Source organism: Pongo pygmaeus, chromosome 13 (genome assembly GCF_028885625.2).
Source record: "Pongo pygmaeus isolate AG05252 chromosome 13, NHGRI_mPonPyg2-v2.0_pri, whole genome shotgun sequence".
Taxonomy (NCBI): domain Eukaryota; kingdom Metazoa; phylum Chordata; class Mammalia; order Primates; family Hominidae; genus Pongo; species Pongo pygmaeus.
In genome coordinates this window covers 117,712,270-117,726,679 of record NC_072386.2, presented here as the reverse complement: position 1 = coordinate 117,726,679, position 14,410 = coordinate 117,712,270, and the positions used below count along the sequence as shown (strand labels likewise).

The 14,410-nt window shown below is 43.9% G+C and overlaps 1 protein-coding gene across 8 annotated transcripts in view; it reads right to left on the bottom strand.

Moving 5' to 3' along the window:
• The window catches only part of RALGPS1 (Ral GEF with PH domain and SH3 binding motif 1), a 306,650-nt gene that overhangs the window by 181,084 nt on the left and 111,156 nt on the right, over positions 1–14,410 (bottom strand). For all 8 annotated transcript variants that reach the window (XM_054500760.2, XM_054500761.2, XM_054500765.2 and 5 more), the window contains one exon: positions 10,302–10,385. In XM_054500760.2, the coding sequence (XP_054356735.1) occupies positions 10,302–10,385 (84 nt within the window). The remainder of the gene's footprint in view (positions 1–10,301; positions 10,386–14,410) is intronic.

Here is a 14,410-nt window from a genome sequence, read left to right as displayed (position 1 = left end):
AAGAAAAGAGAAAAGGCATCCTCCATATGCAATCTTTCAAGACTGGCTTTTTTCACTTGGCAATATGCACTTAAGATTCATCCATAACATAAAGATGGGAACAACAGACACTGGGGACTATTAGAGGAAGGAGAGAGAGTGTGGCAAAGGCTGAGAAACTACCTATTATTGGGTACTATGCTCACTACCTGGGTGACAAGATCATTCATACTCCAAAACCTCAGCATCATGCAATATACTCATGTAACAAACATGCACATGTACCCTGAATCTAAAATAAAACATGAAATTATTTTTTTAAAAAAAGATTCGGGCCAGGCACGGTGACTCATGCCTGTAATCCCAGCACTTTGGGAGGCCGAGGCGGGCGGATCACCTGAGGTCAGGAGTTCCAGACCAGCCTGACCAACATGGAGAAACCCCATCCCTACTAAAAATACAAAATTAGCCGGGTATGGTGGCGTATGCCTGTAATCCCAGCTACTCAGGAGGCTGGGGCAGGAGAGTCGCTTGAACCCAGGAGGCGGAGGATACGGTGAGCTGAGATCACGCCACTGCACTCCAGCCTGGGCAACAAGAGCGAAACACTGTCTCAAAAAAAGAAAAAAAAAAAAGATTCATCCACGTCTTTATATGACTTGATAGCTCATTCTCTCTTTTTTGGATGAATACTATTCCACTGTATGGATTTACCATGGTTTATTATTCATTTACCTTATCCAATGAAGGATGATATCTTGGTTACTTCTGATTTTCAACAACTATGAATAAAGCTGCTATAAACATTTGTGTTCTTTTTGTGTGTGTGGATGTAAGTTTTCAGATCAGCTAGGTAAATACCTAGGATTGCAATTGCTGGATTGAGTGTCTCATTTCACATTCCCACCAGCAATGAATAAGAGTTTGTGTTGCTTCAGATCTTTGACGGCAATTGGTGTTATCAGGATTTTTTGTTTGTTTTATTTAGACATTCTAATAGGTATGAAGTGTTTTGTATTTCCCTAATGACAAATAATGTTGAGCATCTTGTCATATGTTTATTTGCCATCTGCATATCTTCTTTGGTGAGGTTTCTTCAGATCTTTTGCCCATTTTTAAATTGGGCTATTGTCTTATCGTTGAGTTTCAAGAGTATATTTTGGATACAAGTCCTTTATCAGACATGTGTTTTGCAAATATTTTCTCCCAATCTGTGGTAAGTCTTTTAATTCTCTTTACCATGTGTTTTGCAGAGTGAAAAAATTTAATTTTCATAAAGTCCCAACTTATTTTTTCTTTCACGAATTGTGTTTTTGGTGTTTTATCTGATAACTAATTAACAAATCCAAAGTCATACAGGTTTTCTTCTATGTTTTCTCCTAAAAGTTTTATAGTTTTGTCTTTTACATTTAGGCCTATGATCCATTTTCAATTAATTTTTAGGAAAGGTCTTAGGTCTGTGTCTAGGTTCATTTTTTTTTTTACATATACACACAAATATTTAAATTCTTCCAGCACCACTTGTCCTTTCTCCACTGAATGCCCTTGTACCTTTATCAAAGATCAGCTGACCATATTTGTGTAGGTCTATTTATCAGCTCCATCGACCTATGGGGCCAATTCTTTCACCAATACCGTGCTATCTTGGTAACTGTAGCTTTACAGTAAGTGCTGAAATCAGGTAGAGTGAGTCCTCCAATTTTGTTCCTTTTCAGTATTGTGTTGATATTTGTAAAACAGCTTTCTGGGATTTTGATTGGGATTGCACTGAATCTATTGATCAAGTTGGGAAGAACTGACATCTTAACAGTATTGAGTCCCCCATTCCACATGAAGATGGAATATTTCTCTATTTATTTAGCTCCACTTTGATTTCTTTTATCAGTTTTTGAGGTTTCCACATTAACAGAACCTGTACATATTTTGTTAGAGGTGTATCTAAGTTTTATGGTTTTTTTGGTGATATTGTAAATGGTATTGTTTGTTAACTTCAAATTGCAGTTCCTCATTGCTGGTCTAGAGGAAATCAATTGACTTTTGTATACTAGCCTGTGTCCTGCAACTCTGCTTACTCATTTCTTAGTTCCAGAAGTATTTTTGGAGATTTCTTTGGAATTTTCTAACTAGATAATCATGTCACCTATGTATAAAGGTCGTTTTACTTCTTCCTTTCCAATCTGTATACATTTTATTTATTTATTTTCTTGTCTTACTGCACTATCCAGGACTTGCAGTAAGATGTTATACAGAACGGATAAGAGAGCACATCCTTGCCTTGTTCCCAATCTTAGGGGGAAAGTATTCAGTGTCTTACCATTATGTATGATGTTGGCTGAAGGACTTTTGTAGATGTTCTTTATCAAGTTGAAGAAGTTCTGTTCTATTCCTAATTGGCTGAGTTTTTTTTTTAATTATGAATGAGTACTGGACTTTTGTCAGATGCTTTTTCAGGTCAAATGATATAATAATATGATTTTTCTACCCTAACCTATTGTTCAGTGGATTACATTAATTGATTTCCAATTGCTGAAGGAGCCAAACACACCCGGAGCATATCCCCAGTGGGTCTTGGTGCTAATAAACTTTTAATACACATAAGCTATTATTAACACTATTATAGTGGTATAGCTAGCACTGGCATTTAGCTACTGAGGACTATGATATCTGTGAAATGCCACAGCGGAATTATAAAAAAGACAGAATAGCTATGGACACAACTTTATTCAGTTAACCAACCATGAAAAAAACAATCAAAGAATAAAACAAATAACAAGAAAACTCCAGGTTTAAGAATACTATTATTTCTTACGAAAAATCTACTTTTGCCACAAATTTCCCCTAAGTCCATTCATAGTTTTCTTAGAAGCCAAGAGTTTGAAAGAATCTTAGAGGTCCCATCTACTCCCTGCCCTGACAGCTGGATGGTGTTCTACCATAATAAAGCCCTTGTCTGGTCTCTGCCTCAGCCTTCATGGTTAAGAAACTTCCTTATATTAGGAGAAGGCCAACTGCCTCCCCATTTCCATCCCTTGGGCCCTGCACTTACTGACCAGGCCCCATAGATTATGTTTAATTCAGCTTCCCCATTAAGAACTCTTCAACTGCTTGAAAACCTTGATGACCTTCTCCCTGAGTCTTCTCACTCACAGATCCTCCACCTATCCCTGTATAACATGTTTTCTTTCCCCTACTCTTCTAGTCACTGTAATACTTACGTGCCACTCCTGTATGATAATTCCCACCCTCACCCCTCATGTGAGGCACCCAGAACCAGACGTAACTATCCAAGAGTGGTCTGGATAAAGCTGAGAAAACCAAGATTACTACACACATATTAGAATGCCTAAAACACAAAATAGCTGACAATATCAATTGCTGGCAAGGATTGAAGCCACACACTCATTCATTGCTGATGAGAATACAAAATGGGACAGACACAATCTAGCTTGTGCTCCTAGGTATATACCCAGCTGATCTGAAAATCTGGCCGGGTGCAGTGGCTCATGTCTGGAATCCCAGCACTTTAGGAGGCCGAGGTGGGCAGATCACGAGGTCAGGAGTTCGAGACCAAACTGGCGAACATGGTGAAACCCCGTCTCTACTAAAAATACAAAAATTAGCTGGACCTGGTGGCGTGCACCTGTAATCCTAGCTATTCCAGAAGCTGAGGTAGGAGAATCGCTTAAATCCGGGAGGCGGAGGTTGCAGTGATCTGAGATCGTGCCACTGCACTCCAGCCTGGGCAACAGAGCAAGACTCCACCTCAGGGGAAAAAAAAAAAGAAAGAAAACTTTAGTACACACACACACACACACACACACACGCAAATGTTTGTAGCAGCTTTATTCATAGTTGTCAAAACTGGAAGTAACTAAGTAACTGAGATGTCCTTCAGTAGGTGAATGGATGAACAAACCACGGATGGTAAATCCATACAATGGAATATACACATAGAAAAGAGCTGTCAAGACATATAAAGTAATATAAAGACATGGATGAATGTTAACTACGTGTCGCTAAGTGAAAGAAGTCCGTGTGAAAAGGCTCCATGTTTATGATTCCACAGCAGAGACAGTAAACAGCCATCAGGATCTGGATTGCTATCTTTCTCTCCATACCAATCCTGCCTTCTTCCTTGGGCAACTTCAACATCACTGCAAATGACCCTGGCTTCGGATCCCTTGAGCACTTCAACTTTAGCAACTAGACCTCCCTACCTCAGCCACCTCTTTCTTCTTGATTTCCCAGTCCTGCTCTACGTCAGAAAACTTCGGTTCCATCTGGGACCACAATCTTTAAACATTCTAGTCCTTACTCTCTCCTTGACCCCCACTGTGTCAGATCTTTCCTCTCACCATGTCCTGGATTCCCTGGCAGCCCTTTTCCTTGGCATCCTTTTCCTCTTAAGCAGATCAATCCCCTATCATTTGTCACTTCAGCCTTTTCTTTTCTTTTGAGACAGCATTTCGCTCTGTTGCCCAGGCTGGCATGCAGTGGTGCGATCTCAGCTCACTGCAACCTCCACCCTGAGAGCAAGTGATTCTCCTGCCTCAGCCTCCCGAGTAGCTTGGACTGCAGGTGTGCACCACCACGCCCAGCTGATTTTTGTATTTGTAGTAGAGATGGGATTTCACCATGTAGGCCAGGCTTGTCTTGAACTCCTGACCTCAGATGATCCACCTGCTTTGGCCTCCCAAAGTGCTGGGAATCCAGGCGTGAGCCACCACGCCCGGCCTACTTCAGCCTTTTCTTTGCCACTAGTTTAACTTCCCTTGCATCTCGATCCTTCCAAAAAATCTGCTTTGCCAACCCCTAAGGGGATGGGTCTAACCATGTGCTCTTCCACGCACCTACTCCTAGGCTGAGAAGTGCAACTAGAGAAAACCATCTACTACCCACATGCACTGGGGCCACTTAGAAAATCACAATCTCTATTTGATCTGGGCCACCATCACTGCCCAAGAGTCTTGCTGTATTTCCAGAGTCAGCTCTCTCTTCTTTCCTGTGAAGCAGCTTTTTTCAAACTTCCCCCAAACCCATCAATCTTCTCGCCCCACTCCTTCCCCCTTTCCCTCCCATTTCACTGACAAAGAAAAGCCATCACTTTCCTTGTATTGCACCTACAAATGGGTCTACATCTGCCCCTTTCCTTTCTGCTGACTCATCTCTTACAATGAAGAGGCACCCAGGTCTTCGCTTCTTCCACCTTTTCTGAGACTTTACCTCATTAAGTACTTCCTCTCTTTCCTCATCTTTAACTTTTTCAGGTCCACTGGCTCCTTCACATCCTTAAGGTTCCGCTCACTTCAAAGAAGAAAAAAACATGCAACCACCTCCCAGGACTTCTTTGACTCCTCCACTCTCCAGCCACTCCCTTCTCAGCTCCCCTTGGAGCCAGTGTTGTAAGAATCACTTACACCTGCTCTCTTCATTGCCTCACATCTACCACTCAACCTGCTACATCCCTGCAAAACTGCCCTTGCTGCTAAAATCAAAGGACTCTTTTTTAGCCCTGTCTTAGATGACTCATTCTGTAGCATTCCCTAATTTCTGAAACACTGATTTCCAGATACTGCCCTTTCCATATCACCGAGTGTTCTGCTCCCAGGCTGCTCTCTCTCTGCCTCCTGTGTGGCCTCCTCTCCTCTGCCCATCCCTTAAATATCAGCAATCCTCAGGTACTCACTTGGGCCTCTGTTTCTCCTTGGATGATTTCACTGACCCCGGCCCTTCAAATGCAGATGACTCCAATACTTGCATCTCCAGGCTGGACCTTTCCTTGACTTCCAGACTCAAATATCCAATGACCTCCTGCATACTTCATCCCACATGTCCAAACCTAACTCATCTCCAACTCTCAAAACTGCTCCTCCTTTGTGTTCACTGTCTCAAGGATGGGACTGCCCAAATACCAAAAGAGGACCCTCTTTTACTCTTCTTTGTCATTTCCCTCCATAACCAATCAATCACCAAGGGCTGTCATTTTGTCTTCTAATATTTTCTTGTACCCAGCCAGTTTACAGCTCCTATCCCTCACGCAGATTGAAGGAACAGACCCCACTCTGGCCTGCCTTGCTCCTGCACATGCCTCTCCTCTGGTTTCCCCGTCCTAGCACGAATTCCCCTGGACTGGAATCGCCTCCATCATGTTTGCCTCCTACACTCGACTATGTGCTGACAATGGCAAGGGTGACAACTTGTTTATCGTTGACCCCCTGAACAAGCACAGAGCCTAGTACATATTCAGTCAATGACTACTGAACACATAAATGAATATAACTAGAGTTATGAGCCTCATATAAAAGGGAGTATTACACAATGAGGAAAGAGTAACTGTTTAGAGATAGCATGTGGAAGACAGGAGAATGCTAACATTGTCTCCCAGCCCTGTGATAAATTAGGTTTGGAAAAGCAGAAGTTTCTATCAGAAAAGTGTTCAGAAAAAAACAGAAGGCCCCTTAAGCAGAGGAATTCGCCAGCTATGTAAATTTGAGCAAGTTGTTTCACTTTGCAGAGCCTCAGTTTCTTTATCCATGAAGTGAGTGTAAAATATCTATCTCATTAGGCACGTGAAAATTGAATTAGATAGCACGGGTAAAATGCTTAGCATACTATCTGACCCAATAAGTTCAGCATTAGTGCTCAATAAATGTTTTTAAAATAGTTTCGATTAAAGCCAAGAGGAAGCAGAAACAGTCACTAGGCTCATGAGCACGGGAGTTCAGAGGGCAGACAGGACTTGAGAGTGACAAGGTATCAACAGAATGGATTGGGGAGACAGCTCAGAGCAGACTGGAAGAGTACAAGAGAAAAGAAGGTCTATGATAACTATCTGTCTTCCTTTCTGGCCCTCATTTGTAGCTTCTTCCTTCCAGAACACCCTGATTTTCCTTGAGGAAATACATTCTCCATTCTCAGTCCATGTGGCCTAGGCCTACCGCCTCTCCTCCATAGGAAGGCCTGTTTCCAAGACCTGGCCAATCAGAGCTTCATGTCTTCCTGGTCAGAGTGATTATATCTTAACAAACGAGAAGGGCCACAAGCCAGGGCAATCTGAGCCACTGAGTCTCAATTCCAGGGCATCAGATAGAGCTACTGAAAAAGCAGCAGGTCTTTTCTCCTGAGGTTGCCCTCGGAATATGATACAAGTCTGGAATTGTTGCTAGCCATCCTGCAACCACAGGGGGAGGCTACCTGAGGGAACCAGCTCAGAGGAAAGCAGAACCTGGAGGTGGAGAGAGCAAGACCAAGTTCAGATGGTACTGTCCCCACTGCCTAGATTCAGCAATATTTGAAGTCAGTATCTCCCTGGATTTAGTTATTATACATAAGCCATGAAGCTCTCTTTTGTGCTTACCTGAGTTTGAGCTGGGGTTTCAGTTATTAGGAACTATAAAATGTGTCCATGAGAAAAGTTGGGAACATTTGGCCCTGTCCAATCTCCATGAATATAAAAAGGTCCTGAGACCCAAAGAGAGGAGAGGCCTTAAAGCAGGTTAGCAGCACAGCCTAGACTAGAACCACGTTTCTCCCAATTCCCTCTTCACTTCTTCCAAAATTTTCAGCATCTTTGTGATACAAGCCCAACCTTGCACTTAGGCCCAAGCCTGTTGGTCTGGTCTTAACCTTCCTTTTAGCTCATAGCTCCCAGTATTCTGCCCCTTTGTTCAAGCTTACATGGAATGTTTACTAAGTGTCAAGTACTGGGGTAACCCATTTATATTCATGATTCTTGTTTAGTCTTCAAAAACCACTTGAAATGATTCTTTCTGTTTTATAAATGAGGACTATGAGGCTGAGAGAGGCCAAAAGCCAACCCAAGATCATACAGCTAATAAGTTGTTGCGATAAGACTCACACCCAGGCCTGTTGGATTCCCTGAGACACAGTTTCTCAGTCTATTGTCCGCAGACCCATAAATGTCCACACATAAACTTCAGGAAGGCAGTGAACACCCTAAAATTAAATGCAAATTTGTATATCTCTGCAGTTTTCTAGAGGAACATTCATATGTGATACTGTCAGATTCTCAAAAGAACCCAAGACCCAAAAAAGACTGAGAACTTCTGTGCTACACGGTGTATTCCTTGGGGTTGTAACATAGGCTGGTTCATAAAAGACTTTTAGTGAACTTGGCCAAACTCTTCCATCTCAGCCACTCTATGAGCAAATCCCAAGGGACTCAGATCCCACAGAGAAGCAGGCAAGCACTAGCCACTGGGTTTCTGTTTGGCCACAAGAAGCCTCAAATCCCCTGGCAACCTCCTCCCAATCAGCTGATATTCACATTTCTCTTTTCTTCTCCCAAAACATTCGGATGCTTACTACATGCCAGACATTGTGCTAAAGCTCTTCATATTCCATTTATTCTTCATAACAACAGTGCAAGGAGAGCACTACTATTATTCTCAGTTACAGAAAAGAAAGCTGAGGCTCAGACAGGTAAGCGACCTGCCTTCTTTTATTTGGAGTCTGATGAGTCTTGTTCTCACACATAAAATTCTGCCAGGAAGGGACGCCAGCGAGTTCATCCCAAAGAAGGCAGCCCCAGTGGCTGACCAGGCCTGGCCTCTGGCCAATTTTCAAACCAGAGCTACCAGGGCTATGTCCAGGAGCTGCTGGCTCTCTGACTGGCTGATGGGCAAGCAGGAAGACCATTTCCCAGAGCACTGTTTGAAAAAAATGTGACTTTGCTTCTGGCTCATTTCATCACTTGGTCTGAGCTGGACACAACACAATTGTTCACAGAAAAAGCCACACTGCCTTTGCCAAGTTGACCTGGCATCCACATGCAAAGCAGATTACATCAGAGCCCCAGCAGCCCCTCCTCTGGGAGCTCTGTGGCTGGTCAGAGGTGGGGACTGAGTTGGCTCCCAGTCAAATAGTTTTGTTAAGCAAACTATGAATTCTCTGACAAAATTCTCACACTTTTTTTTTTTAATTAAAGACTAAGCTCAGTTGAAAAGAGACGATTTTTCAAAACAAAGAAAAAAGAAGCAAAAGACTTTGGAACTTCTCTTTTCAAAACAAACAGTGTGCAGCCCCTACTCCAGATGCACCTAGGTCTTTCTTGGTTCCTACTATATCTCATCAAATAATAATAATGCTAATTCCAGCCTCAATCTTCAAACTACAAGCTGGTGCCTTTCTGAGGATCCTGCTGGACTTGGGGTGGAAGGTCAAGGCTGGAGAAGCCTGGAGAGGGTTGAGCAACAGTGATGCACAAGACCAAGCATTTCCGAGAGAGAAGGCCCAGCTGGAGAGAGGGCCCAAAGGGAATCCAGGCCCCATCACCCAGAGGGACAGTCATACATACTACACAACCTCTAGGCCACTGGCCTCATTTGAAACCAGAAAAATAAGAATGAAGGAAATCTGTCAACAGCACAATTTGGGGCTTTGGTTTGCATGCCTTCTCCTGAAGATCATGCAGGTCTGGCTGAGAAATAAGACACCCTGCCTCCCTCAGCTGATCCAAGTCTCCAATCATCATTCCAGATCTTCATACCTGGAGCACAGGTTCTTGTTGGACCAAGTCAGTTTAAAGTAGTGCAAGACCAGGGATCAGGCCATCAGGAATTCAAGAAAATTCAATTTAAAAAGTACTTCCTGAGCACCTCATCTATTCGTTCCATATACAGTTAATGAGGGTCTATGATATGCCTGACATTGGGCAAGGTGGTGGGGGACACAGTAATGAACAAGATAGACATGCTCATGGGGCTCCCAGGCCGGCAAGGAAGGTGGAGACTACAGAGTTATACAACATGAGGACAAATTAATAAAGGACCACACGGAGTACAGGGTACAATGTGGGGATATGTGACCTCATATGGGCTGGGGATTCAGGGAAGACTCCTCGAAGAAATGACATTCAGGCTGAGATCTGATTGGAAGTTGAACAGGGAGGAAGGATTCTGGGCTGTGAAGACCACACACATGGGGCCTGACAGGACAGAGATAAGGTATATCAGTAAGAGAAGGAAGGCCAGGAGGAGGGAAAAGAGATGAGGCTGGAGGGGTGGACAGAAGCGAGATCCACCATGCTGAACCTTGCAAAGCGTATTAAGTACTTGAACCTTAGCTTAAGTGAAACTGGAAGTCACTGAAGTGATTTAAGCATAGGAAAGGTATGTTCAGTTCCACCTGCTCTGTGAAAATGGACCATAATGGCACAAAACTGGATAAAGGTAGGGGACTCAGGAAGAGAAGCTGGATCTGGGGCCAGGTGCCTGGGAGACAGCTTTGAGGGGGGCTCGCAGCCTATAGGGGACAGCAGCAGATTGCTCTCTGGATAGGCACATGCAAGGGGTGTTGCTTACCTGGTTAAACCTCCGGGTAAAGGCCACAACGTTAGGGGCAAGACTGTGTTTCTCCTTCTTACTCCATCCACAGCTGGCTAGTTCCTAGGAAGCACAGAATGAATTTCAACAGTGATTCTAGTTGGGATGCAAAATACACCAGGGGCATCAAATGGGAACATGAGCATGCATGAAGGTGGCAAAGGGCTGACACCTTGGCTGTTCCCATCTTTAGCAGGTGGGAGAGGAGGGCTGGGTTTGTAGGTGACGGTACAGCCTGGGACTACCAGAAGTGAGGATAAGTGGAATACTTTTCTCCACAACTCTGGCCATGTTTCCCAGGATTTCTGTGCCAAAAGAAATCCACTGCCACTCTGCCAGCTTCTCTAAGACCAGAAGCCCTTCTTACAATGCAAATTGTCTGACGGGCACAGAAATGTTTTAACCAGCAGAACTCATCCCCGCATAGTTGTGATGCCAGGGCTCCATTAAAAAATCTCAGATTTCACTGGCCACATGACATCATCCATTCCTGGTGTGAGGCAAAGTCTCAGTCCAAGCCTACTGCAATCAGAGAAGCTTCTGGTATGACCTCAGATTCTGTCCTGAAGTTGGCCCCTCCAATCCCTCATATAACCAAAAGCATGCAGAAGGAAAGGTCCCCTTTAATATCTTGTTCAAGGGCCTTGTCTCTTTTTTTCCACTAGGTTTAGCATTATAATTTGAAGAACGGAATTCTCTGGATTTTATTTATCAGTAAGGCTGGCTCTTAGCCAAGGGATGAAAGCTGGACACAATAGGAGCAATCTAATGAGATTACTTGGTGCTACAAAAAAGGACCAAGGAGAAGCCATCATCCAAATGCCCAGCATTCTCAGCGTGTGCCTTGTGGAGCCCTGACACAGACTAGAGGAAAGGTAGCAAAGGTTGCAAATTCTGAAATTCTCCACCTATAAGTTACAAGACTGCCTTTTAATTCCTACCAGGCCTCAGTATTACTAATAACATTGGTTTTTTGCCATTCACCTAGAGTTTTCATAAGATCTTTAGTGAGAGGCAGCTGCCCAGCAGCTACAATAGATATAGATCAGCGGTCTCCTAGGAAAGCAGAGAGGGGAGCAGTAGGAACAGCCCAGGACAAAACTGGCCACTAGCAGTCACATCTGAAGGGCCACGCCTGTCAAACACACCTTAGGATCTGACAATCAGCTGCAGACAGGGGCTTGGTGGGAGCCTGGCTAAAGGCAACAGCAGCTCCTGGTCACAAGATGAATGCCCTGGACTTAGGAACACAGAGGAAGCAGCCAGGGGCCGAGACGCCTCCTCCTGGTGCCTCACTTCTGTCCTTAAGGTCACCCACACAAGAGAACACAAACAACCTGGAGCCTGCCATGTCCTTCACACCCTCACAACTTAGACTCAAGTAACAGCAATGACAACAGAATTCACTGGTGCTACCATTTAGCAAGAATTCCCCACACAGCAGGCGCTGGACAGAGCACCTCACCTATGTTATCTCATGTAATTCTTGCCACATCCATTTTAATAAAGAGATTTCTTTCTCTTGGATGAATATCGTGACTCTACTTCTTTTCAAAAGCAGAGATGAGTCTCTTTAAGTTGTAGAAGTTACAGCTGTTTACTATGATTCTTCTTGTTCTGATGACATATATTTGCACTTGGTTTCTTTTTTTAATTTTTATTTTTGTAGAGATGAGGGTCTCACTGTGTTGCCCAGGCTGGTCTCAAATTCCTGGCCTTAAGCGATCTTCTTGCTTCGGCCTCCCAAAGGGCTGGGATTACAGGCATGAGCCACTGCACCCAGGCTATGTTCGGTTTCAAATGTATGTTTGACCTACCTCAGTTACATGTATACTATCTCCCTCTCTTTAAAACACATACTTGAATCACTTTGCAAATATATGTTATTATTGCCCTTTTAAAGTCTGTTTGTGAAGACAAAGGCCTCTCTCCCCAGTGAATCACAAAGCCAGTCCTGGAAAAGTATGGGTTTATAATCAAATATAAAACCCAACTCATAAAACTGATGTTTCAGGACTGAGGCATGGTTGTTGCCCAATTTCTAGCTGATAATTGCTCCCTTTGTATTTTTCCTGAATTTTCAAATAAATAGCAGAAGTCGTGTGTGTGTGTGTGTGTGCGCGCACACGCACGTGTGCATGTGTGAATTTAATTCAGACTCTGTGGTCTTATTTCCACACCGTAATAACTTCAGACAACACCCAGAAAGGGAGCAGTGTGGACCCCAGGGTCAGATCCTGGCTGGCCATACACCAGCTGCACGATGCTTATCTTCTCAGAACTTCTAGATTTTCATCTTAAAGTGGGTATGATACTAGATTTATCTGTGAAGCTCATTATAACAATTAAATGAGATTAAGACATGGAAAGCACCTAGCACGTGACAGGTACTTGATAAAGGTTACCTGCCTTCCTCTTCCCAGGGGCACGCTGCTGTTAAGCAACAAGGCAGTATTCAGACTCAGCTTGAACACCAAATCTTCTTTTTCCCACACCATTCTCTCTTTACTGTCTTGAATTATTAACAAAATCTATTATTATTTCTCTTTCATTTTGCTGATATCATGCAGGCAGGAACCGGTTGGTACTTAATACATCTTCCCTAAATTTACTTGGTTTGAACATTTCTAAGACCCTAATTCAAAAACTCTATGTGGAGTTACTGGGTTTTAACAATTTCCTAAGGAACCTTTCGCACTGGAACGCATGTAACATTTAAAATTAAAACATCAGCAGAGTAAAACATTATGTTTGAGAAGTACTTTGATAAAATGGAAGAAGCAAAGGATTTTGAGCCAAAATATCTCGCTCTGAATCCAGACCATGTCACTTATTTCCTGGGAAACTCCAGACAAATTACCTCTCTCGGCATCAGTTCCTTCAGTACTAAATATGAAGATGCTGTAGCTAACCCCATAGAATTGTGACGGAGACTGAAGGAGGTAGAGCCTGACAAGGGAGGTGACATGCAGGGCACAGGGCCTGGCTGGCAGTAGATGCTCAAGCAGCCTCTGTTGAATGAATGAAGCATAAGCACTCCTCAGTGTGAAGACCTCCCAAATTCAGCGCAGAAGATTTATCACAATGTCAGAAGAAGTAAGACCATTCTATCTGTGCTAAAATAAGTACTGGGCCCGACCGCTTTGGCGCAGTTCCTCTTCTGTGTTTGGCCTTACAGGATTACAAGAGATTCCATCCGTGTTAAGTGGGTTTAGGAAAACGTGAAGTAATAGAACAACACTCTTCCAGTCACTAATGCCTAAAAAAGGTCCACATTGTGGAACCTATTTGAGTGTAATTTAGTTAAAATTGACCAGAGGAAACAAGGCTGATTCTAGAAGGCAGACAAGAGTTTGGGATGAGCTCAGTACGGCCCTGGTAGCTGTGTCTGTGGTGGGCCACTGAGCTGCCCAGGGACTGTCGCACAGCCCTTCCCATGGGCTCTGAGGCCCACATCTTGCCCAGGCGGTCCCTGGCCCTGACTTCGTGGCTGAGCTGACTGGATGTGAGGGGGCTAAGAGCCTGTGCAGTCCTTTGCCAGGTGCTGCTGAGACCTTCCTCCTGTCACCAGGGTGTTCCTCATGCTCATCAGGGAAAAACAGATGCTATGAGAAGAAAACTTCCTGTCACCAAACTTAAATGTCCTCGCATCCTCTCCCTCCTTCTGGCTTTAATGAAAGACGGGCTTCTTTCGCTCTCTTCCTGCCCCCATCCTACCCCTCTGCCTTCTCAGAGACCTTACTCTGATGCCCTCTGTCATCCCTGTACCTTCCACGTCTTCCTCTCCAATTTATCCTTCCTGCTAGCATTTTGACATGCATTAAGTTTCTCCCATTAATATTAATAACAATAAAAAACACCTCTCCCAGACCCTGTCCCCTCCAGCTCCTGCTCACTCTTCTCCCTTGCAAGAGAATGACTTAAACTCACTCCCCTCTCCTACCTGCCTTCCCTGCTCCCTGTTCCCCTGTAACTGTTCCTTCTCCTAAGACAACTTCCCAACTAGGAAATCAGTGCCCCTTCACTGGCCGCTCTTGGCCTCCACCATATCTGTTGTCCTCTGCCTTGCCTTTGCACACTGTGTTCTC